The 24,446-nt window shown below is 35.2% G+C and overlaps 1 protein-coding gene across 1 annotated transcript in view; it reads right to left on the reverse strand.

Annotated features, from left to right (window-relative positions):
* Nucleotides 1–1,078: 1,078 nt before the first annotated feature.
* ANTXR2 (ANTXR cell adhesion molecule 2) overlaps nucleotides 1,079–24,446 on the reverse strand; it is a 155,395-nt gene continuing 132,027 nt past the window's right edge. Inside the window, exon 17 of the mRNA XM_053592020.1 lies at nucleotides 1,079–2,986. Coding sequence (XP_053447995.1) covers nucleotides 2,948–2,986 — 39 coding nt within the window. The 3' untranslated portion in view covers nucleotides 1,079–2,947. The remainder of the gene's footprint in view (nucleotides 2,987–24,446) is intronic.

Here is a 24,446-nt window from a genome sequence, read left to right on the forward strand (position 1 = left end):
AGAATTATCTTGGGGAAAGGCATCAGTGCTGTAACTCTTAGCACCAAATGTTTTTTCTTGGAGCACCAAATGCTTTAAGGAAAACATTCCAAGTATCAAAGTTTTCAGATAGATAAATATTTATGGATCAAATCCATAAAGAACAGACATTGTTATGAAATATATATAGATGCCTTCAAAACTTTCTTTCTAGGCAGAGTAGACACATAAGTTAGGAGTCATTTCCCACTTAATTGTTTTTGCAACCTTATGCAACATGAATGGGTTATGGATAACACTTATTCATTTATACACAGGGAGCTCTTGACTGGCACCACGTTCAGAAAGTGAGACAAAAGCTACTTCTCTCTACAAAATACAAAGCATTGTTCAATTTAGAGAAATGGCTTTATTTTAACCAATTTTCCTGATGAAAAGAGCGTAGAGATTTGTAATCTAGTCTTTTGGTAAGAAAACAGTACTCCTTAAAACAAATTTTCATTTGCTAGTTAGTATGATTGGAGAAAAGCTTAGCACAGATCTGGTTCCTGTCTGTGCGGGCAGTAAAATTCCATCGTTCTTTGAACTTTATGAATGACACTTTTTTCAGTCTACATATAGACCATTGCCTCTCCCTCTTCGTTGAGAGCTCTTCGTGGTATTTACATTTCAATCTGCAGAGAGCTGTTTTGCCATTTAAAGGCAGAGATTTACATTGTTCAAGGAGCAAAGATGTGCTATATGACATTAAAGAAATATAAAGTAAGTACCAAAGGCTTAGCTACTGTAACATTCTTGATGCTCTTAAAATACCCTTGATGGGTGTGCACTGATCAGAAATCAAATGTCTATAGAAAGCAGCAGAAAGTCCTGTTCCAGAACTAAGGTGTTCAAGAACTCACTGCAGAAAGGGTTGCGTGTTACGATGCTTCCAAGTTATACTTGCACACACACATTCCACCAAGAGTCTCATTGGTGAACATGAGGGACGTTCTGGAACTGAATACAATTCCACTTCCTGAAATTGAGCAGAATAATTGCATATTCAACCAACGAAGGCATAAGCTTTATGTGAGCTTAAAGAAAATGGTTACACGGGCACAGGTAAAAAATTTATTTATGAACATGTGGACACATGACTTTGGATCCAGCCAGCCAGTGACATAAATAAATGTAAGCAAAAGTTTCAAGCTAGAGGTTATATGTGGATACATATTTTAATATTTGTGTATGTGCATGAGGCTTCTTGGAGCAGTGCCACAAACCTGGGTACCAACCAACGGAATCACTCCCGTCCTTAGACATTTCCACTAAGAGCACAAGGGGGGTAATTATACCAGGATGCTCCAAATCGCTCATTGTGTCTTGTGCACCCACATGCCCGCCAAACATGAAATGCTCGCCTTCTCCTTTCCAATGTGATGGTTGTTGAACTTATTTTTAGTGTCATTTGATAAGCCTCTGTGCTCGCAGAGAGACATCCCACTGACCCAGCCACTGGTCATTGTCTATCCCAGTTCACATCAAAGCAGGCGCTCTTTGTCAGGTTTCCAGTCGAATATCCATTTCGCATCTGAAGTACAGTATCGAAAGTGACTAGATCATTTGAGCTTTCTCCTTCAGCTGCTGCCTTCATCCCCCACAGTGCTTCTGCTCACGCTAACATAATTTGGCATCATCGACGTGACACGATGGTGGTTTTTCTAAAAAATTATAATACATACCTCGTCAATGTTTGGGATGGCGGCCCTCCTGTAAATTTCATCTATAAATTGAAGAAAGGAGGTCTTTCTCCTGTACTGCATCACCACCAAAGTAGAGTACCCCCTCAAAATCCAAGGAATGCATCTAGAGTAATAGGTCATTCAATGTCAAAAGGCATAAAAAAGATGAGCAAAATCTTCACAGGCTGCTGCTTGCTGTTGCTTTTAATTATATTAATTAAACTTTGAAATTTTCATGCAAAGAGAATTGCTGGCTTGTGACGCTGAAGAGCCCTCGGAGACTGGAAGGAAGAAAAAAAACCCTGAGCGGAAGCTTTGTGGTTACGGCTTCCTTTAAATTAAAAGCAAAACAAACTCCCAGGTATGTTTACCGATATTGATGCTTTATGCACTATTAAACCCTAAACAGAGAAAGGGGGGATCTACCAGTCATAGGGAGAAGTTCTCAAAGCTCGAGTCCTTTAAACTCCTCTCCAGATCTCTGGTTAGAGGCTGTCTTCCTGTGGAATAACGCTCTATTAATTTTCTTGTCCCAAGTGCATAATGAAAGAAAGGTGTCTTCAAAAACTAAAGGGCAAAACCTTGCTTGCTTCCAATACCTCGAGGCATCCTGTCTACATTTTGTCATGCGTGTGCACTTTTCAGTGTTAAAATGACAAGATTTTCCAGTCAGAAGCTTCCCGTAAGGCACACTGTGATAGGGGCCATGGAAGGATTTTGTGATCTGACATGGCTATAAGGCAACAGACTCTTTTATTTGCCTAGCCTGGTGGGAAATTTCATACTCTGCTTATGGCTAAAGATCTTCCCATATAACAATTCAAGTGCCTCGTTTCCATGTAAAAAGCACTCCTGTCTCCCGGAAAGCCCAGCACGGCGAGTTGTTTCATGATCCCTGTTTTGGCATCATCTCTGTGTTATGGCTCTGGTTGCTTTTTCCTCTTCTACACCTTCAAACAAACTTTCTTGTGTAACCCATAATGTGCAGATCAATGTCAGTCTCTCGTCAACGTCCTGAATCGTGAGTTACCACTGACTTCCATCACTTCTCATGGCAGAACAAGTGTTTGAAAATATTTGGTGCAAGCAAAGCAGAAGGCACAGAAAACATTTCCTGACTGAGAGGAATGAAGCTGCTCTTCCGAAAGCTTCTGAAAGGCCCTGGATTGTGTTTTTCCTTTGGTTGGAAATCAGCAGTGTGAAAAACGTGCCGTCTTCGTACCTCCCGGATTCTTGCTTCCTTTTTACTGAGATGGAACTCGGGAGAAGTTTATGCACCGCCCCTGAGAAAAGAAACAAATCCTTATTGAAATAGTAAAGCAATTATAAAAAATAATAATCATATCTAGTGTTCCTACCATGATATAACAAATGATTATTCGAGGAAAGGACAATGTTAAAATGAAACATGAAGTCATGAACATGTGGAGTCAAAGCAACATGGTTTGACTCCAAAAAAATTTGATGGTTCATTCAAATCTTTTCCATAGTAAGTTTGCCTATGGGAAGGTATGGTAAGTTAGTATGGAAAAAAAACACAATGGGAATAGAATTTTGTTACCATTATCTAACAGACAAAATTAAAAGGTTTTTGCAAGATCATTTCCACTGTTCTCAACCGATTCTCACAATTGCACACCACCAAGGCTCATTCTTTTCAAATGGTGATTATCTGCACCCCACATTTCTGAAGAGGATTTGCCATTCCTTAACATTTCAGTAAAGTTTGCATAGATACATGCTCCATATGTAATTGAAAATAATCCAAGAATTATTTGCAAACAAAGTTTCCAATTAGTGATAAAGGATTCCCTCTTTTGATTCCTTGTTATGTTCCCGCTGATCTGCTGTCCTACCTAAATCACGTTCAGAGATTCCTCCACTGGCCACAAGCCAGCCGACTGCATCTTAGTAAAGGGTCAAGATGACTCCCCTATTTTTCTATTTCTTATTAACAACTACTCCAAAATCACTTCAGATTTTACACCTTTCCGTTCTTTCTCTCTAAATGTGAATAAGTTTGTTTTTAACATCCAGAGTAAGTTAAAATTCAAAAGGAACAAAAAGACATTGCTGAAGATAAAAGTTTGGAACATAACAGCAGAATTTTGTTCAATTTTCTTTCAAAAAACTACTCAATAAATTTGGAAATTTCAGAAATCACTGAAGAAACAATGTTTGATGAAAGGCATTCATTAAATGATCTGTCTTCTAAATGATTTGGGAGGCACCATTATTACTACAATTGCCAATTTTATTATTTACTTTGTGCCCAATAATTGTGCCCAATAATGTGTCCACAAGTAATACCAATGAAAAGGAAGTACAGAAAAGAGTAGCAATAAGATCAAATTCAAAGGAGGTCACAATTCCCTGGTGATGAAAACTCACAGATAACATACTCAGGACTGAATTTTTGTATTACCTAGAACCCTCCGATAACATTTTTAGAATGAATATTAAGAGATGCTCTTCTCCATATCAGTCAAGGGAGCTAAGTATGTTCCCCAAATGGAAAATATTAAGGTAATTATTTGTATGCTGCATTCCTTTCTAAATATTTTTTCAAGGGATAGATAGGAATATGACGTATATAAATACTTGAGAAAAAAGAAGCAGTGCTTGTAAACCACAATGCTGTACTTATACAATGATACACCAATTTGAACTATGCATATTTCATGTGATGAAAGATTGTCTTCCGGGAACTTTCAGAGATCAAACCAATCCATGAGGAATGATGTTATGACATCGAAGATGCAAACAAATGACATGTTTTTCTTATGTGTTTCTGGACCAAAAAAAAAAGTTTGTCTCTTCTGTATGAATCTCTACTTTTTCTTGAGCTTCATTGCTTAGTAACTTGATACAGATAAAAGAATCCTTCTCTGAGCACTTCTCTTCTATATACCAGATTATTCTTAGAATGTAGTCATTAGTAATGATTAGTAAGTTAATCATACACGGTAAGCACATGGAGAGTTTAAAAAGTAAAATTCATAGTCTACCTGAACTCTCAAAAATCTAATACCTAAATTATTCCAGACCTAAATTATTTCCTATTTCATTTGATGTGGTTTGATTAATGACATAGCAACTTGAGTGAAGACAATCCTATTAATTTTGATTCTGAGGTCCTTGCTCTAACTCTTCCAAAGCTTGGGAATAAATATCAATCATCAGCTGACAACCATCTATTGATTTTAAGCACAAACACCCCCCCCCACTAAATGCAATATACAGTTATATATTTTAATACGCATATCACATTATGCCATAATTGTTTGTGTGAATATCTGTTAACAAAAGAAAGTGGTTAAATCAAAGGCTTTAAAGCTTGTATATGCCTCCTAGCTCTGTCACTTATTAACTGTGTCACCACGAGTGAGTTATTTAACTACTGTATGCCTCAGTTTCTTTAACAGTAAAATAAAAGACTAAAAATTGGACCTAGGGCGGAGCCTGTGGCAGGTTCAAATTTGGCCCTGGCCAAAAAACTGCAAAAAAAAAAAAAAATAATAATAAGAATTGGACCTATTCAAACAGCTGTTGTAAAATTAAATTCATTAGTATATTTAAAGCACTGAAAACAGTGCCTAGAATATAATGAAGTCTCAATAAAAAATAGGTATTGCCATTGCCCACCCCCCTCTATAGTGTACAATGTTTAACATAAAGCAGACTCAATAAACACTCACTTAAATCAAAGGAATGGATGGATGGTGAGCGGAGGAGCACCTCCTCACGCAGACCTCCCCTGGTGGCCGAGCCAGATCACAGACAGGGAAGACAGAATAAGTGTGAATTTGAGAGAGAAAAAGAGCCTACAAAGGAGAAAGCTGCCCTCCTTCAAACACACCCCGTACTGTCTCACAAACACACGATGACAATCCTAATTATGTTTAAGGTCATGGATGTTTGGACTGCCATTTATATCACAGCAAGAAGTTGATGCCAGAACACTGCACAGCAATTTTTATTTGCAGGAAACGGGAAACAACAAGGCTCACAGGTCTGTCCTGTCCTGCTTCTAATGCCTACACTACACACGTCAAGGTAAGGAGCAAACCAATATCAAAGAAGAATACAGAATAAAGAGTAGTTTTAGTTCATGTTTCTTTTTCTGAGAATATTTCGCTTTCATAACAAAGTGCTGAAAATAAGAAAAGTTAACTAAATGGTTTAACAAGAAACTCTTCACAAGACTAGACAAGCAAATATTCAATGCACTCAGTCCTAATGTGAAGCCAGTGGATGATCTAACACACGCTCTCATAAGAGAAAAACTCAATTCGATTCAAGTTGGGGGAGGGGAGAGAGGCGCAGGGGAGGCGATGGGTGTGCTTGCACGGAACCGGCACAGAGTAAGGGTGTGTGGCACACATTTTGGGAGTGGGACACCACTACAAGGAGGACTCTCCCTAACAAATGGTGCCTGTGGCTCAAGGAGTAGGGCACCAGTCCTATATGCCGGAGGTGGCGGGTTCAAACCCAGCTCCGGCCAAAAACCACAAAAAAAAAAAAAAAAAAAAAAAAAAAAAAGAAACTATTCAATGTAACTTAAATACATAAAAATATCCATACAGACTTATGTATTTATAATTTTAATACTTTATTCTCCATATAGAAGTTAATAGTATCAGATGACTGGACTGTATATTAATAGTTTCTAAAGTAAACCACTCTGAATTCTAATATGCTAAAACAGGAGAACACAAGATTTCTATTAGCTAGAGTTAAAGGTGTTACATTATGTCTATTTTATATTCTACAGAATAATTTAAGAAATTTGAACTCAAGGTAGCATAAGTATTTAGGAATTGATATAACATGTAATTATTGTCAGTATCATTATTAATATAAAAAGTAATTTAACTTTCTACATTTTCTGGATTTTTAATTCAATATTTTTCTAAACAATTATCATGACTTAAAATCATGTCTTAATCATCCATCTAAATTCTGGGTAAAATCTAAACATTCTGTTGCGATACTTTAGGCAGTGCCCACAATTAGGCAATCAATACAACCAATTTGAATTCAGTGTCATTCCTTACAAATTACTGAGTCATAAACTTTAACAATAACAAAATTTAGTCAATATGAAATTGAATTAAACCTTAGTCTCTTAAGGTGTACAGTTTTAAAATGAACTATAAATATATTCCATTCTTTTCCTTGGGAATATAGCCTTGGGTACAAAAAAAATCATTACTGAATTTATTGATTTTGCATGACAGATCATAAGTAGTATTTCTTAAATATTTTTAAAAATTAAGGTTAGGCAGAACAAATAGAATTTTATTGTTGACCATAGGTTATACTAAATACATTGAAAGTACGTTAATTTAGAAACTGTAAAAATTCAGATATTAGTTGACTATGTTGCAGGAAACCTTTCTCAGTATATTAACAATCAGGCAAATTAACTCTAAACAATTAGACTACCATGTGCGTTTTTATCAAGTTAAAATATTTTAAAGCATATCAAATATATTTGTATCTTGAGATTTACATCATTATATTATGACCTTGGTATGGAAACTTTATTTGCCTATTTAAAACTGCCTCTTTTTTTTTTTTTTTGCAGTTTTTGGCCAGGGCCGGGTTTGAACCTGCCACCTCCAGGATATGGGGCCAGTGCCCTAATCCTTTGAGCCACAGGCACCGCCTAAAACTGCCTCTTTCTTCAAGCATACTCTTTTATGTAATATTACATTGAGCACATTAGCTGATTAATGAGTTTTTGCAGTGAGAAAAGAACTCTCATGCATTGCTACTGGAAGTGTAAATTGGCAAAACTATATAGTAAGCAAAGAATACAAATAAAATAGCTATATTTTAAAATATTTAATCTTTATAATAGTGAATTTTTATGACAATGAAAAATATAAGCAATTTATATTTATTTCTTCCCAACAATCAGAATATTTAAATAAATTGCAATTCATCTACTTAACTCATTAAAGTAAAAAAATATAAAACTTTGTGAAGATATAGGACAATGTTAAGTGAAAATAATGACAAATTTTATATACACACGATTGTAATTATGTAAGATATGCCCCCTAAAATAAAACAATAAAAGATAACATATCAGTATTTGGGGGGAGTGGGATAGTATAGAGTTTGTACTTTCTATTTTCTATCTCTTGGGCACATTCATACACTTGCTAATTTAAAAAGAAACATTAGTTTTCAAAAAGTGAATTCACTCAGCAAAAATATATCTCTTTCTAAATGTGTATATATATATTTTTTTCTTTTGTTTTTAAAGGTCAGCCCAAGAACCTTTTAACTCCTCCCTCCTGGTAATCCCCACCAGCTGCTAACTATGCCAGAGCTGTTCAGTGCTCAGTGTCACCCTTGGGAAGGAGGCTCTAAGTCAGCGCTTTTCAACTGGTGGGCGTGACCCACAGGAACTGTATTAAAGGGCCGCGGCATTAGGAAGGTTGAGAACCACTGCTCTAAGTGAAATACTAGCCATTCAGTCCTCTAGGTCAGTGATTTTTGGGTTTTTGTTTGTTTTGTTTTGTTTTTATACCATAGGACATGAAGTCCTTCAGGGCTTCTACAATGTGCCTCTGTGGCCTCCACGGCTAGAATGGTGCACAAGAAGAGATTTAGTAGGCATAATGCAGGCATCTCTCAAACTTGATGCAGGCCGGCAAGATCTACTTTCATCTATTTATTTATTTATTTATTTTTATTGTTTTGAGACATATTTTCACTTGGTCACCATGGTAGAGTACTATGCCGTCTTAGCTCACAGCAACCTCAAACCCTTGAGTTCAAGTATTCCTCTTGCCTCAGCCTCCGAAGTAGCTGGGACTACAGGCACCCACAACACCCAGCTTCATCTATCTTTTAATACTGAAATTCAGTATAACATTGTGTTGATGCTAAGACGTAGTTTGATGATTACTATTTCAGGTATTTTCATGACTGTGTTAAGTCAGATCACCAGTAAAACTATCTATATGTGTAGATTTTTGTCTCTTTAGAAATGCCTTCATAGATTTATGTCAATAATAGTGTTATCTCCTTAAGATTTGATTATGTGAAGAACCTTTATGATTTTTGCATTTTGGAAAATTGCTATTGATGACAATGATATTAAGGAAACCATTTTCTTTGATGTTCGAATGTAGGAAAAGCTTGTCACTTCTGGTAAGTTCCCTGGTATGTTTCCCTTTTATTATATAATGGCAACTATATAACTCAACCTATTTCTCTATATGTCTTTGCCTTAGGAAGCTCAGGTTGCAAGCTGCTCTAAAGGAAGCTTCTACCCTGAGCATACACGTCCTGTTATAAGTATCCTATGATTTGGGACCATGATTATTCCCTATTTTTATCCTTCAGAGGTTTTATTGTATATTTTTTCTCACAATACTTCTTTAGAAGTAGACTAGGTATAAGTAAATTTAACTAATATAGCTTTCTTAATTCTTGACCTTCTCAATCATAAAGAATATCCAAATTCATTTTAACCTCTAAAACCCTCCAACAAATTAGTGCCTAAGTGTTTGCCTTCCGGAAAAAAGACTGTGTCATATCTGCTTCCCTTTTAATGTTGCCTTTCCTTATACTGGGAGGGCTTAATGAAGTATTATGCAGACAGCTGATGCCAAATGATGACCAGTTTGAATTTACCATGAACTAAGTTAACAGAGATAATTAATGTAAACTTGAAATTGATACATGCAAACATGTTGGAACCATACTATTCTTCATTTAATCCCCAAAGTTCTACTATAAGAAAAAATCTCAAGTCAAAGATTGAAAATTTAACTTCATTTTCTTTGCCTAAAAGGCAAAAGTAAGAACATGATTCTTTATAAACTAGAAATGTATGAAAATTCCCAATTCATCTCTTAAAGCAGAGCTCTGTGTGGAAATTTTACTCCATTACTGCTCATAATTTTCTTCAAGGTAAGAAGAAACATATAATATACCAAGGATGCATCACATGCAAAACTCTGGTCACGATCAAGGCTAAGCTCAGAATTAGAATCTGTAAGCTTTAAATTCATTTAAGTGATTTTCAGGCAATAATTAGTATCTGTTAGAGGAAGACACTTCCCGAAATTTCCCCAGAAATCACTGTTTTCAATATATTCTTTTGAGCCTCATACTAAGCTCCAAGGGAAGGAGATGCCCCAAAGAAAAATGCCTGGATCTATGTTCTTGACCTGCAGTTAAGTAAACCGAGAGACGAGAACAAGTCAAGGATGAGCCAACATGCTTGCTGTTGGGTAAAGCATACAGACTCCAACTCTGTGGCAATATTTAAAAACTGACTTCACCCTCTCATTTTCCCTGTGGCCAGTAATAGCAGCATTAACCAGAGCCAGTGTCATGCTCCCCATATCTTGAGCATTAAAATTCCACTGGCATTAACACCTGTGAGCTCCTTCACTAGCTATCTGAACAGGATGTATTTCACTGCTATAACGGTTATAGTATTACTCTCACCTCATAAATATCCATTGACAAGCTGAAGCAAACAACTGCACTTTAGACTTTTCAAATACAGATAGCTGATTTATTTATATATCATGTCTAAAAAGAGGTTTCTAAGCCTCCATGTTCTGTACAACATTAAAGAATGTTTCAGATTTTAAATTTGTACACAAAGCACTAATAAGCACAGACACGGTCACAAAGAGGAATCAAGAGGTCCCGGAAGCCACTAATAGAAGGAGAGACTTGAGAACATCATCGGCTTTCTGAGTGGAGATTTTCTGTAGCAAACGGTGGTATAAGACTGAAGAAAAGGCTCCTATTATCATCTCTCTCTTCCTCTCTCTTTTTCTCTCCATATATGTGTGTGTGTGTGTGTGGAATCTGTGCTATTCTTTTCTCTGAACAAAATTGCAAGATTTTGAGCTGAAATATAAATCCCACATACTCTTTTTTAATGGAAGCCCCACCTACAAATGTCCCATTTTACAGTAGAGACCACACACCATATGGACATTCAGTAGAAGTCATGAAAGGAAGTGCTGAGTTTGCCTGAAAAATTTACCTTCAAAAAAAATTTTTTTTTAAGTCATTTCATTCTTTCATGGCATCTGAAAAATATTAGTAACTCTTTACTACATACTGGTAATATTCTTTTTTCAGATTTGTATTTCTTGAAATTCACACCTAAATCACACCTCATAACAACAACATATGAAACTTTGATATATCAAAGTTATAAGTGTGTATACATGCACACAATTACATTTGTAGGTAAAGAAATAATATTAATAGTTCTCTAAAACTCCTTGTTGGCAATGTTTTCTCTTGTGCTTCGTAAGTCATAACAGTAGATGTCCAAAAGATAGATAGATAAATATAGAATATAGTTGCTTAACATTTAGATAAATATATAATAAATATAGTTGCTTAATATTTACTTTGCGCTAGACCCATAATAAATTATGTAGAAATGATTTTCCTCCTTCTAATCTCAATTAGAGTACAGATTATGTGCTCATCTTAACCAAAAGAAAAAAATACTTATAAATGTAACTTTAAACCAATAGAAAACCAAAAAGAAAAAAAAAAGCACAGTATTGCATTACTGTTATTATCAAAAGACTGAAAATAAACCAAATGTCTACCAGTAAGAGACAAGATGAATAAATGAAGATACAGATAGAAAATTAAATACTATAAATAAAACACCACCATTAGAAAGCACAAAGATAATTTCTATACATTATCATGAAGTAATGACCAGAATTGATATAGGGGGGGAAAAAATCAAGGAGCATATAGCATACATTCCATATCATCTTTTCTTCTACAAAGAAGGAAAATACATCAGCATTATTCTTTGATTATATTTTTAAAGAGAAAGAAAAGAATTCTCTGAAAACAAAATTGATCACCAATAGGAAGAAAGGGAGGGGGTACAGTGGAGTATATAAAGAGTATAAACGAGATAACTTTCAATATAACTTCTTGTATCCCATTAAATGAAAAGATACAAATGGTTGACATGTAAAAAAGGTTATATGATGAAAAGAAATTCCTACAAACTAAATAGCCTTCACTGAGTGCAATGCAGAAACCTGTCAAAAGCACAGGGCATGACAGTAAAGTTGATGTGCAGAGAGATTCTACCACAGAGCATGTGATTTTCTGTGAGAGTAAGGAAAAAGTCAACTGAAATCTGGAAGAAATATTTCCTTTTCCAAAGGTGTATGGGACCTTCCCAGCTCACTGAAGGTGTGGAGCATGGAAAGAGGAATGAAAAAAAAATATATCCCTGAGGGACCCAAGGCTCTTTCCCACCCAAGTAGCAGTCTGCTAAAATATGGAAGCAGAAAACTGAGAAAGATTTCCCTGGAGCTTATGGAACCGATTCATAGTGCAAGCTACTGGCCTGTCCAGAAGTCAGTATGGAAATAGCTCCTCCAATGTACAGAAAATAGTGCCACAAAGGAGGATTGTGGCAGTGACAGAGCAAAAAGATCTCCTCTGCCACTTAAGAAGCTTGTAGATGGACCGCAAAGGAAAGAGAGAGAAAGGGACTGAGTACAAGAAGGTAAGTGTGAAAGAGCAAGAACAAGCATGCTATGCTGAAGGGAACTCCTTCTTCCTGCCCTAAAAATTACTGAAAGAAGTAGGGAACTAAAAATAACTAAGAAAGAGACAAAACTCAGTTCCAGCCCAACTACATTTTAGCAACATGGCAGAGAAAATGGTATGTGTACTTTTATAAGGGTAAATGTTATCCCCATTTATGGGACAATTTATGTTGTATATTATGTTCAACATAAAATCACAAATTATGGTACACACATGAGCAGAAAAGTATCGTCCATAATCAATGGAAAATATAGTCAATATAAGCAAATCTAGAGATGACCTGGATGTTGTATCTAATGGCTATGATAAAAATATTAAAAGACCCATCAAGAAAGGTGGATATCATGCATAAAGATAGTGGTAAGTTCAGCAGAAATATGGACACTGTAAATAAAAAGGAAGAAGAAAAATGCAATACTGAAATAAAGAACATATTTGGTGTAAAAGTAGACCAGACGCAGAGATGAAAGAGTCACTGAATTCAAAGATAGGAACACAGAAATTATTCAGATTGAAAAACAAAGAAAAAAATAACTAGAGAGACCTGAGCCCTATGGGACAATGTCTAATAGTTTGTGATATGAGTAATTAGTGTCCCATAAGGAGAGGAGTAAAAACAGGGCAGAAGAAATACTTGAAGAATAGATGCCAAGAATTTACTACAATTTCTGGAAGACTTAAACTTACAGATCAAAGGATATCAGTAAATGCCAAGTAGAATAAATACACACAAAACCAGGGAACATAGAGTAAAACATCTGAAAACCAAAGACTATCATAAAAGTATAAACTAAAACATGTAATAAAAGCATAATTCTCTAACAACTCGCCCCTTTCCCCAATAAGCTATAAAGAAGGAACATCGGTAAGCATGACAGCTGACTTTTATCAGAAACAATGGAAGACACAAGACTATGGAACTCTCTAGAATAGTAAGTTAAAAAATATATTTCAACTAGTATTTACATATCCATAGAAAATACACTTCAAAAGCAAGCAAAATAAAGACTTTTCAGACAGACAAAACCTGAGATTATTTATCTGTAATAGACTTTAACCAGTGTTAAACATTTTTGAGACAAAGAGAAAGGTATTAGATAAAAGTTCAGATACGAAGAAATAGAGAAACCAAACAATGAATATGTGCCTAAGTAAACAGAAAATATAAATATATTCATAACGTAAAATTTATTTTGATGATTATTAAAGGCAAAAAATAACATTATTGACTTAATAACATAAGTAAAAGTAAAGTACGTAACAGTAAGAGTACACCAAGAAGGAAGAGAAAAAATGGAAATGGAACCACTATTACGTTTACATACTGGTCTTTAACTAACATTATTTGATGGTAAAGTGTGAAAAAGTTAAATCACATTGCTGAAAAACAACCACTGGAAAACGACATAGAGATATAGCTACAGAAGGTAACAGAGGAGATGGGATGGGTAAATAAAACAATACTCTGCTAACCCAGAAAAGGAAGAAAAGGATGAACAGAAGAACAAAGAGGGAAGTGACAAATAGATGTCAAATACAGTGAAATTAACAAGTGTCAATAAATACATGAATCGAGTACAAGACCAATACAAAAAAAAACTATTTTTGTCTGTATATCAACAATGGAATATGAACTAAGGATAAAGAAAACAGCAAATAAATGTTTTATTTCATTCATCCATCTTAATTTTACTAATATTTTATTACTTATTTGTATCTATATATAGAATTTTTATGCTAGAGAAAGGAAATACAAGGATAAACTGAAAGAAACTCAGTAAAATCTTTTATGGCTAACTTGAATTTTTAAATATACTATGAATTCATAATTTTCCCAAAACTATTATAGTAATTTCCTAACTCTGACTGCCAATAAGGTCTACAAGTAATACCCTTAACACTAAAACTGTGTTCTCTCAATATCATTATCCAAAAAAAATAATTATAAGGCTCATGGTCTACAAGTAATATCCTTAACACTAAAACTGTGTTCTCTCAATATCATTATCTAAAATAAATAAATAAATAAATAATAATAAGGCTCATGGGGGGCGGTGTCTGTGGCTCAAAGGAGTAGGGTGCTGGTCCCATATGCTGGAGGTGGTGGGTTCAAATCCAGCCCCAGCCAAAAACTGGGAAAAAAAATAATAAGGCTCATGGGAATGGAATGGTTGATTCCAATTTGGGGACAGACATATAAAAGATGAGACTGGGATATATTATGCCAAAATGAAAAATATTAATCAAAGACTAATGGGTCTGTGCCAATATATAGCATTCACTATGGTGGACCAGACTTTTTACCACTTCCCGTCTTCATTCCAAGTCGGCCTTCTCAATCATGGAACAACTAACTTCTGTAACGCATTCTAAAATGCACTCATAAATGCCACATCACTTATGAATAATCCATGCCAAAATTAAAAGGTGAATCAGAACCAGAGTAAGAGGGTACAAGTATCAGTAAACATGAGTGTATGCTGGGGGTCAATGCCAGAGGAGTTATAATTTTATAAAAAGAGTACTGGCGTTATTTGAGAAGAGATTCACTGAGACTGTGGATACGTAGGGAAGAACAATTCTGGTTGTAAAAGCAACAAGTGCAAAGGCCCTGGAGTGCAAACATTTTTGCCATATCTGTGAAAAAGTAATATGGGAAGTGTGGCAGGAGCAGAGAAAGTGATGAAGAAAGTGGAAAATACAGTCACAGAGGAACTAGAGACCCCATATGTAACGGCTTATAGCTGTTAACTATTACCAATCCTCTATTATTTTTTAAGCAAAGGTACTAACTATACAAAGTTAACATCTGGATCCCTTCTCTTTTACAGCCGATTGAGCTAAGATGTTAAATGATTTACATTTCAAATTCTTAAAATTCACATGAACAAAACCCAAAACAAACAAAACAGTCTCAACAGACAATATCAAACTAGACTCCAGACTACAGTCACTATGTCAAGTAATGGCTAACTGAAAACACAATTCACACTTAAATTGTGGCTTAAAAATTCCAAATGAAAGGTGCATCACATCACCACTGTTAAATCAGGTGGGGATTGGCATAAATCAGTTTGCTCAGCATGGAAGAATGCAAGCATGAAAATAAAACAAAAAATTGCTAGAGTACTTCTAGACTTACAATGTTAACCTCGGTTGTTGATATCATAGAGCAAAAATTTTACATGCAATTCTTGTATCTTTTCTTACAAAATCAGGCACTGAGATCATCCACTTCCTTTAACAAACTGATTTGACACATTTAAAGACAAATCCTGAATGTTTATACATCAACACTGAAAAATATTTGTAGAAGGATTTTCTTAATGTGTATGACCCTGGTGATGCAATGATTTATTCCCAGCTAAGTTAATATGAGACTAAGAATGATTATTTATCAAAATCTTTTAAAGAAAAACAAATACTATAAACTTCACTGTAAGTTTTTTGCATTGTTGTTTTATGGATAGTATTAACCAACATTCTGTAGAAATATTTTCCAAAGTTTTGCTTTGAAGGGCAATTATGAAAATAGCACATATAAAAATTGTTTGTATAAAACATGCCTAAATCTTTAACTGGAGAAGTAGTTACTGTGATGCTATTTTCTTTCAGTGAAACAAGTATTAAGTGAACACATTTCGACGTTTAGTTCTAATAGAAGACATATAGTCAATTTTGGACAACAAATATTTGTATTGGGTATTTTCATTACGTTAGGGACAATTTTAAACAATTGCTGAAGTCATTTTTATATCTAATAATAAAACATCCAAATTCCCCAAATCATGATTTAATTTTGAATATTTATTAAAGACTAATATTCAGATGATATAAAATGATGTATTTTTTTAACACATAAGTAACAGATTAAAATTCTTCACATTATACTTCTATATTTTAAACTGCTGGAGCACCAGACAAGTGACTACATTTATTGTTAAATTTATATTATGGACAACAAAACTTCTAGCAGATCTTAAGTCATAGATGCTAAAATTAGACTGATAACAGCATGAAGACCATCCTTGCTTTCACGTGCAGACACAAGTTTGAACATGCCTTTTCCTACACAGCTGCAGGGATTTATACTGCAGAGATAGAAGCCTTTGCAACACACATGTCATTTCACTGATAAATGAGTGTACAATGGCATTCACTGGGGATTCCTCGTTCATGCCTTGAAAAGAAACTAAAAGTACATTAATTTTGTCCTTTAATCAATTCAGGCATTCCTAGTCTAAATAACATATCCACTAACAAGAGTGAGCCTTAAAATAGTATGTTCAAAGAACAGTTTGCTTCTTCGTCCACAGAATTCAAATGTGCTGAAGACATATACATTTGAGAGTTAAATTAACCAAAAGAGATTGATTTTGATTCTTTATCTCCCATTTGATTTGTGTTATAATGTTTCTACATAATAACTCAATATAAATCAGAACAAGAAACTGCAATAATGTCTGTCTGTAAGGACAGGGACTAGGGCTGGTGCAGAATAGGGGATAAATAATAAACAGGTAGATTAATAAGCAGACGTATAGAGATACAAATATAAAGTTAGCTGAGAAAAATGAATTCTGGTATTCTAAGTCAAAATGATCTTCTAGACCAAAAAGAATATCATTTACCTATTATCTTAGCCTAATATTAATAATACAATTAGACTCTGGGTGATGACAAACAACATTTCTACTTTGCTTTCACAAACAGATCAAAATATTTGTTTAAAGTCTATCTTCTTTCCTAGACTATATGCTCTGTGATTTTTTTTACGATCGTTTTGCGAAAGACAGTGCTGCATAAATGTTAACTACTGGGTTTGAATATTAAATTGGATCTATGTAGCCACTAATGATCTGAAACATATAACTGATATCATTATTTCTATGAATATTGAAAGTTTCAGTCTAACAATTCAATTATTAACAAGCCATAAATGGTTGACTTGTCTAAAAATATAAACACCAAACTATAAAACCCTATTTCAGGTTTTACTCACTCATAATTAAAGAACAGTGGCAACCATTCCATGGGCAACATTTTGTCCCGTATATATTCAATCAGGTCTAGACGTCCAGCCTCCCCCATGTGGGGCCCAACGGCCAGGACTGATAGGGAAGAGGTCGCACTGCAGGATGGAAGGATTCTAAACTGGGACATGAGCAGACATCGGAGAGGAACTGAACTTGATGTCAAACCTAAATAGAGAGCAGATGGAAGGAAGTGGGGTCTGTTTCATGCTGATGCTCCCAACAGAGAAGACAGAGATGAAAGTACATATTCTACAACCATTATGATTCTTAGATCTAAATACAACCCATGTTTTGACAAGTAGGATGTGGTCTTTATGAGCAACCTAACCACAGGTACACAAGTCCTGAAAGAGGTAAAAATGTTCAATCAGTGCCCAGTTAATTGATTTCATCTGCTTTATTTTCCTTTTTGCCTTTGTTATTTCCTGTCAAAGAAATCAACATTTGAAGAAACATGACTTTTTTCTTCACACAAGTGTCAGAGCACTTACTATTTCTTTTTTTTTTTTTTGGCCGGGGTTGGGTTTGAACCCACCACCTCCGGCATATGGGACCAGCGCCCTACTCCTTGAGTCACAGGTGCTTACTATTTCTACTTGTGTTGATAACATCCCACAGACTATATCCTAAGGAGGAATCATTCTGTCAATTATTAACATCAGCAAATTTGAAAAAGAAAGTGCAGCACGGTTTATGCAGGTTTCCCAATATATAGATATATGTATTTTTAAAATGCTCTCAAAATTGATGGCATTTACTGACAAATTTGAGAGTTCAAGTACTGAACATTCACCAACAAGTAAAAATCTGGGATTTTAAAAATAATGAAACATAACATGATAAACCATTTTCAATTACTCTATTTTATTAAAAAAAATATATCCTTAAATCTACAATGCGTTGTCAGAGCTGTTCTTCCTTTGGTGAGATGAGTAGAAAAATGAGTAATTCTACAGCAGGACTAGAACACAGACATTGTTTTGAGTTAGGAACGTGAAAAAATAGAAAAAACTATGCTGTAAAAAATACAGTGCTCATAATTTATTTTCTTTAAATTCAATTACTGCTACACTTGTTAATTACAACAATGAAAACTCTATTTCAAAACCTTTTGCACTTGAAAATATTTCTTTGGTGACTGAAACAAAAATGAATGGTTCATGCATTAGTACCATGCCATGATAAAAGCTGTGCTAAGCTGTCATTCTATAACCTAACATCTTATCATCCTGGATAGAAAAGCTATGTGAGATGACAACGTAACGTTTTGTTTGAATGGCACCCTGAAGAAAAATCCAACTGCAGCAGCACATTTTTTAGATTTCAATGTGAAAGATCGGTCATCCTAAATATATATCACTGTATTTTTTCATCAAAGTCAACATCAATCTTGGGAACTTAGAGAAGCTGAATGAATAAAATGGTCTTGTGTTGGCAAACCCTAAATCTGGACAATTGTATCGCATTTTATTTAGTTTCTTCTGACGACATCAATGCACCTTGCAAAAAGCCAGCTGTTCATTCTATTCAGAGCTATTAAAATATTAAAAGTCCGTTTTACAGACAAATTGTAGTCACACCTTTTTTTCTTTAATAATGATGGCATTGAAGCCTTTGACAATGAAGAAAACATACTTTTATGGTAGTTTTTTGGATACATATAGTTTTAAATATATAATTTAGCATATGTTAAAAACAGAGCACATGGAAATACGCTCAAGCAAATGCCAATTCCAGGCACAAATATTAATTCAGATACTAACACTATTTAAATGTATTACTTTATAGTGACCTGAAATCATGCTGTATATTGAGACTCAAAATTAACAGAAACGATCTTTTTGTTATAAACATACAACTTTTAGTACCTGAAATTTCTACAATTGCTATCTCATTGTTCAGGTTCTAAAAAACTTATTTCCAGATTTTAAAAGATTGTATCAAAAGAATCCTTCACTTTTGTGACTGGGTCACTTGTTATAGAGCAATATTTAAAAGGTTGCCTTTACAAATCGTCCAGGAGTAAATTAATCAGCAGTAACCAGCTGACTGTATGATCACAATGTGGTGTCTAAGAACATTTTCGAGTGTCTGAAATCTGAGAAAGAAAATTTTAACATCATTTAGCATTTCTTCAGAGAAGTATTTTTAAAACATTTTACTTTCATTGTTTAAGTTTATGAGAAAAAGACAAATGACACCTAATAGAATGGACTTAGAAAATACCAACCACCAATCAGTGCATCCTTAACAAATGACACCTAATAGAATGGACTTAGAAAATACCAACCACCAATCAGTGCATCCTTAACAAGGACTTCAGTGTTCTATGCTCCTTACCTTGGGAGAACTGTATATTAAAATCGCTATTTAAAATAGTGGCTGTGGCAAACTTTAAAGATTACCAAGGTACTGCAGAATTAATAGTGATTAATCTGTGTTCTATAAACTACTAAATACTTTTGAATGAGAATTTAAATATAATTTTAAGAATTAACAATTCGCATGAAGTTCATTTGTTCTGGTGTATGTTCTGGAGGAAATTTAATCATGATTTTCAGTTTACCAAAATTAGGAATCCCTAATATTTTTACAAAAAATAATTATTATTATCAATGAGATAGAAAGCATGCCTAATCTGGTGTCAGAAGGTTCCAATTCTCACTTTACCACTTTACAAACACGTTAACTTCTCACTCAAAGGTTGTTTTAGCTTACATGCATGGGAAGAGGAAGATCATTGCTATCTTGAAGGAAATAAAGAGATGTGATTTTAAGCTTAGAAAGGAAAATGGAAATTTATAAAGATCTGTAATCACTTGCATGGTAAAGTAACAATTTTATTGTAAAAAAATAAATCAGTCACCAAATGTGGAAATAGCTGAACACGTCAGTAGATATTTTTAAATGAACTAAGAAGTCCAACTACATTTCTTATACAGGAAATTGGCAGTGAAGGCACCATAACTTTTCATGTCGGTGTTTTACCTTTGTATTTTTATGCAAGCAAAATGCCCAGGCTGGAATCGCACAGTACCTTACAGATGGCTGCACTCCCGGGGTCACTGCAACAGTGTTCACAGTCGCCAAGAAATGGAAATATCTTAAGCATCCACTCATGGATAAAGAAATCATGATGTGTGTGTATAAAATGAAATATTATTCAGCCTTTAAAAAAGAAGATACTGCCACTTGCAACAACATTGATAAATCTGGCAGCCATTGTGCTAAGTGAATTAAGCCAGACACAGAAAGAAAAACACTGTATGATCTCACATATATGCAAAATGTAAACAACAAAAAAATAGTTGAATAATAGAAACAGTGTTTCCCAGGGTGAGGAGGAGTAAATAGGTTGAAGGAGGTCCAAGGGTACAAATTTCTGGTTAGGTGGGAAGAGTCAGTTTCAAGATGGAACACACAGCACGAGGACTATAATTATAACATTGTATTATACCTGGAAATTAGCTAAGAGAGGAGATTTTGGGTGTTCTCACCACCCCCAACACACACACACAAGTAACCAAGAATGGCAATGGACACGTTGGTTTGCTCATCTGTAGTGATCATTGCACTCTACACAGCTGTCCCTCAGGTCCACAGAGCATTGTTCCTAACACTTGTACAGGTATCAAAATTTACAAATGTTCGTGTCTCTTCTATAAAAAAGCAGAGTATTTGCATATAACAGACAACATCCCCCACAGACTTTAAAGCACCTCTACATTATGTGTAAGTAAATGGCAGGCCCACGACTTGGAAAAGAAGAGGACAAACACCCACAATCACAACCGCCACGGCACTAATACAACCGCATGTCTTGGATATTTGTACAGATTTCATAATACTGCAGAGCAGCAGTCCAGTAGTACTGAAAGCAAACACAGGAGAAAGGGCCGACCTTGATAAAACTTACATCCAATGGGAATGCAGGAATCAAATACATTACGGATTAAATCTGAAGAGTATTATTTAAATAAATATACCTATTTGAGATTAGAGAAAAGTGAACTCTGCTCTCTGGAACCTAACATACAACGAGTAGAGAAGGAGAGCTGTGGATCAACGACAGGTATATTTTCCATTTTGGATGGAGCTTTCTTCAAGAACAGACTCATATTTCCATCTTCTTAAATGAGCTGTCTGCATGTGCTTTCACATTGAAGACAAAGCTTTGTCATGATGACTATTGATTAACTGATTACCATGCCAGCATGCCGTCTATCGGTGTCCTTAGAGCACCCCGGGGAATAGAGGCTGCTCCTCCTTGCACTAAATGACCACACACGGCAGGACTGGTCTAAGTCGCGCGCCTGTTCTCTCATCTCTCCTTTTCATTCCTTGCACCTGTTACCACTCACTACTGTGCTGTGTCCTTCGGTGCTAATTCTATTTCATCACTTCTCATTTGCTACAAGTAGCGAAACCAGACAATCAACCATACCTAAAAGTGGGTATAGGACAAATACAGATATGGGGTAAATGACCTGCAACTTTTCAAGATCTGTTTTTACTGCTCCAAGAATTATCTATTTCCAACACACTACAGTGTACTGTAGGTATGGATGTTACTAACCTATTTTGCAATACCATATAGTTTAAAATTATACAAAATCAGAAAAGCTCTACAGAATAATTCAGTATCCTGATGCAGCCATTTTCTTAAATATAATTGCAAGGCCATAAAGTCTACATTTCAACACATTGATCAAAACAGAGTCCAATTCGAGTGTTCCACCAAATCAAATCAGCTAAGGCAAACCCCACAGTATGTATGTTCGCTGTTCCATAAGAAGTGCACACGTATTCTAATTACACATCATTTTTCTCCTCTTGAAAATCTCACACATGTGCTTTGTTGTATTTCCTTATTTAAATACTTGCTTTTAACTTCTTTTGCATATCGCTGCCTAAAAATAAATAGATAATACCTTTTATTTTTTTTAAGAGAAAGCCAATGCACAGAGGTAGCTGTATAATGGTTGAAGGGAGGGACACCAGCTGCAAATATTTTGTGCTTACCGTGTGTCTCCTTTTCCACCTTCCACATGTGCCAACAGGAAGGAAAACGCTCCAGGATCTCTCCTCTCTCTTCCCACCCTCCCCCTCTCTCCTCTTGCAGATAAATGCCAGTCATCTGGCCAGGGCCAACTCACAGAAGGTGCAGCAGGCACAGATGGCACTAATGCATAAATGTAATCTAGCAAAAGAAGGCCGATGCCAACCCAGAAAAGGTTCCAAATAACTGCAGTGCACTTACAGGAAGTCTGTGATTGGCAAGGTTAAAGCCGCAACGGGGAGAGCGCTCTGTTCCCAGATCAACAATAGAAATTCTCAAGCAAATAAGCATATTTAATTTATTTGCCACAAACGCATTAATTTAGATGGTATTAAGATCAATGACGTATCCTTAGAAATAACACGAGGATAATCTGATGTGTGCTACCGTCTGAATCCATTCAGGTATTCCTGTAGCTCTGAGTGTCTGTCACCTCTTCCCAACCATTCTCTATTTCCTTGTCTCCTTTATAGCACTTGCTACCTGAAATTATCATTATTTGCCTAGGAATATACAAAATATGCCTTCCCACGTTACTCTCATTCACAGCCGTCTTCACGTACCTTCGCATTCAATAATTAATCTAAATATTTGTTTATCGTCTGTCTTTTCAGTCTTCTGTAATAAACGCCACAAAAAGGGAGACCTGCTCTGTCTCCTTCAATGATTGCTCTCATTGCTTGCTAATAAACTGTCAATGGAAAGAATATTAAAGAAAATGAAGGGATGGATAAAAGCACTTACAGAGGACATATGCTCCCATGTTAAATAACGCTACTCAGATACACATTTGAATTTATTACACACACTGCTGACATAATGTTATCTTGAGGATGGTTAACATTTACGTACTCTACAGTTGGAAACCCCAACAAATATCCGTTATATAGGTAAACTCAACCAAGTCTTTCAGTGTGCATATTTCGTTACATTTTAAATACAAGCAAAACATTAACAACATTAACGTGGCTTAGTGATCTTGCCTACCTCTACCACACGGTTAAGTGTGCTTCCTGAAGAGTGCTAGCAGAAAGAAAAAGGGGTTAAAATCTTAGCATGGGATTCAGTCTGGAGAGAGAAGGAAGATTAGTAAAGGGGATGTTCCAGCAGGGACCCAACAGTAATGGGAAAGGATTCCCTTGCACACTTGTTTAAATGGCTCATAACAACTCTTAATGGCATAAGGGAGTGGGCATTTTTCTTTGGAAAAATATTCCTTCCTAATTCTTCATCAGAAACCTATTTTCTCCTAAAAAATACCCCACCTGGAATAAAAATAATCATCTCTCCATTAGTTATGACGGTGCCCTCTCCACTCTAAAAAATAACTATCAAATATCCAAACATAAGGTATTGCTAAATAAACTACGTAGCAAATCTGCCTGGTAAAGTGTTAGGTAAGTGTTAGCATGAAAACTACGTAACGATATACAAACCAATAATGATATAATCTAAAAGCAGGACAGATAATAGTATTTATACAGTATACAGTTCAACTATGTTTAAACACATGCTCAGAAAAAAAAAATTGGGGCCCATCCTTTATTCTTTGTCCTTTGGAAACTTTTCCAATTTTTATTTAACAAGTCTGTATTTGTTTAATAACAAAAAAAAGCAAAAAAACTCTTACACTTTACTTATTAATGTATTTTACCCTACCTCATTCCACAAAAAAAGATTTAAAGTTACTTTGTCTTCATTGTAATCTTACTATTGAATCAAACTAGTGGAAGAAACTTAATAGCCATTAATACTTCTGGGTTTTCTCTCATGTATAAACTGAGGCATATAAACAATGTGTACGGAAAAAGCAAGAGAGTTTCTGTGTCAGGCGTATCAGTGAATGACCGTAAATGCTTTTGAATAAGATGAGATGAGTTGACAAGAAGGTAGCCTCCCTTTGTCTTCAAAAACCACACAGACCACCGGAGAGCCAATTTTGTGACTTGGAGCAGGGTATGTTTTTCACCTTATTTTCCTCATTTGTAAAATGGGACAAGTAACAGCACCTTGACTTTGGACATTCTGTGGAGACAGCAACTGAACGTTCTGCTATTGCTA

The sequence above is a fragment of the Nycticebus coucang genome, chromosome 1 (assembly GCF_027406575.1).
Source record: "Nycticebus coucang isolate mNycCou1 chromosome 1, mNycCou1.pri, whole genome shotgun sequence".
In the NCBI taxonomy this organism is placed as follows: domain Eukaryota; kingdom Metazoa; phylum Chordata; class Mammalia; order Primates; family Lorisidae; genus Nycticebus; species Nycticebus coucang.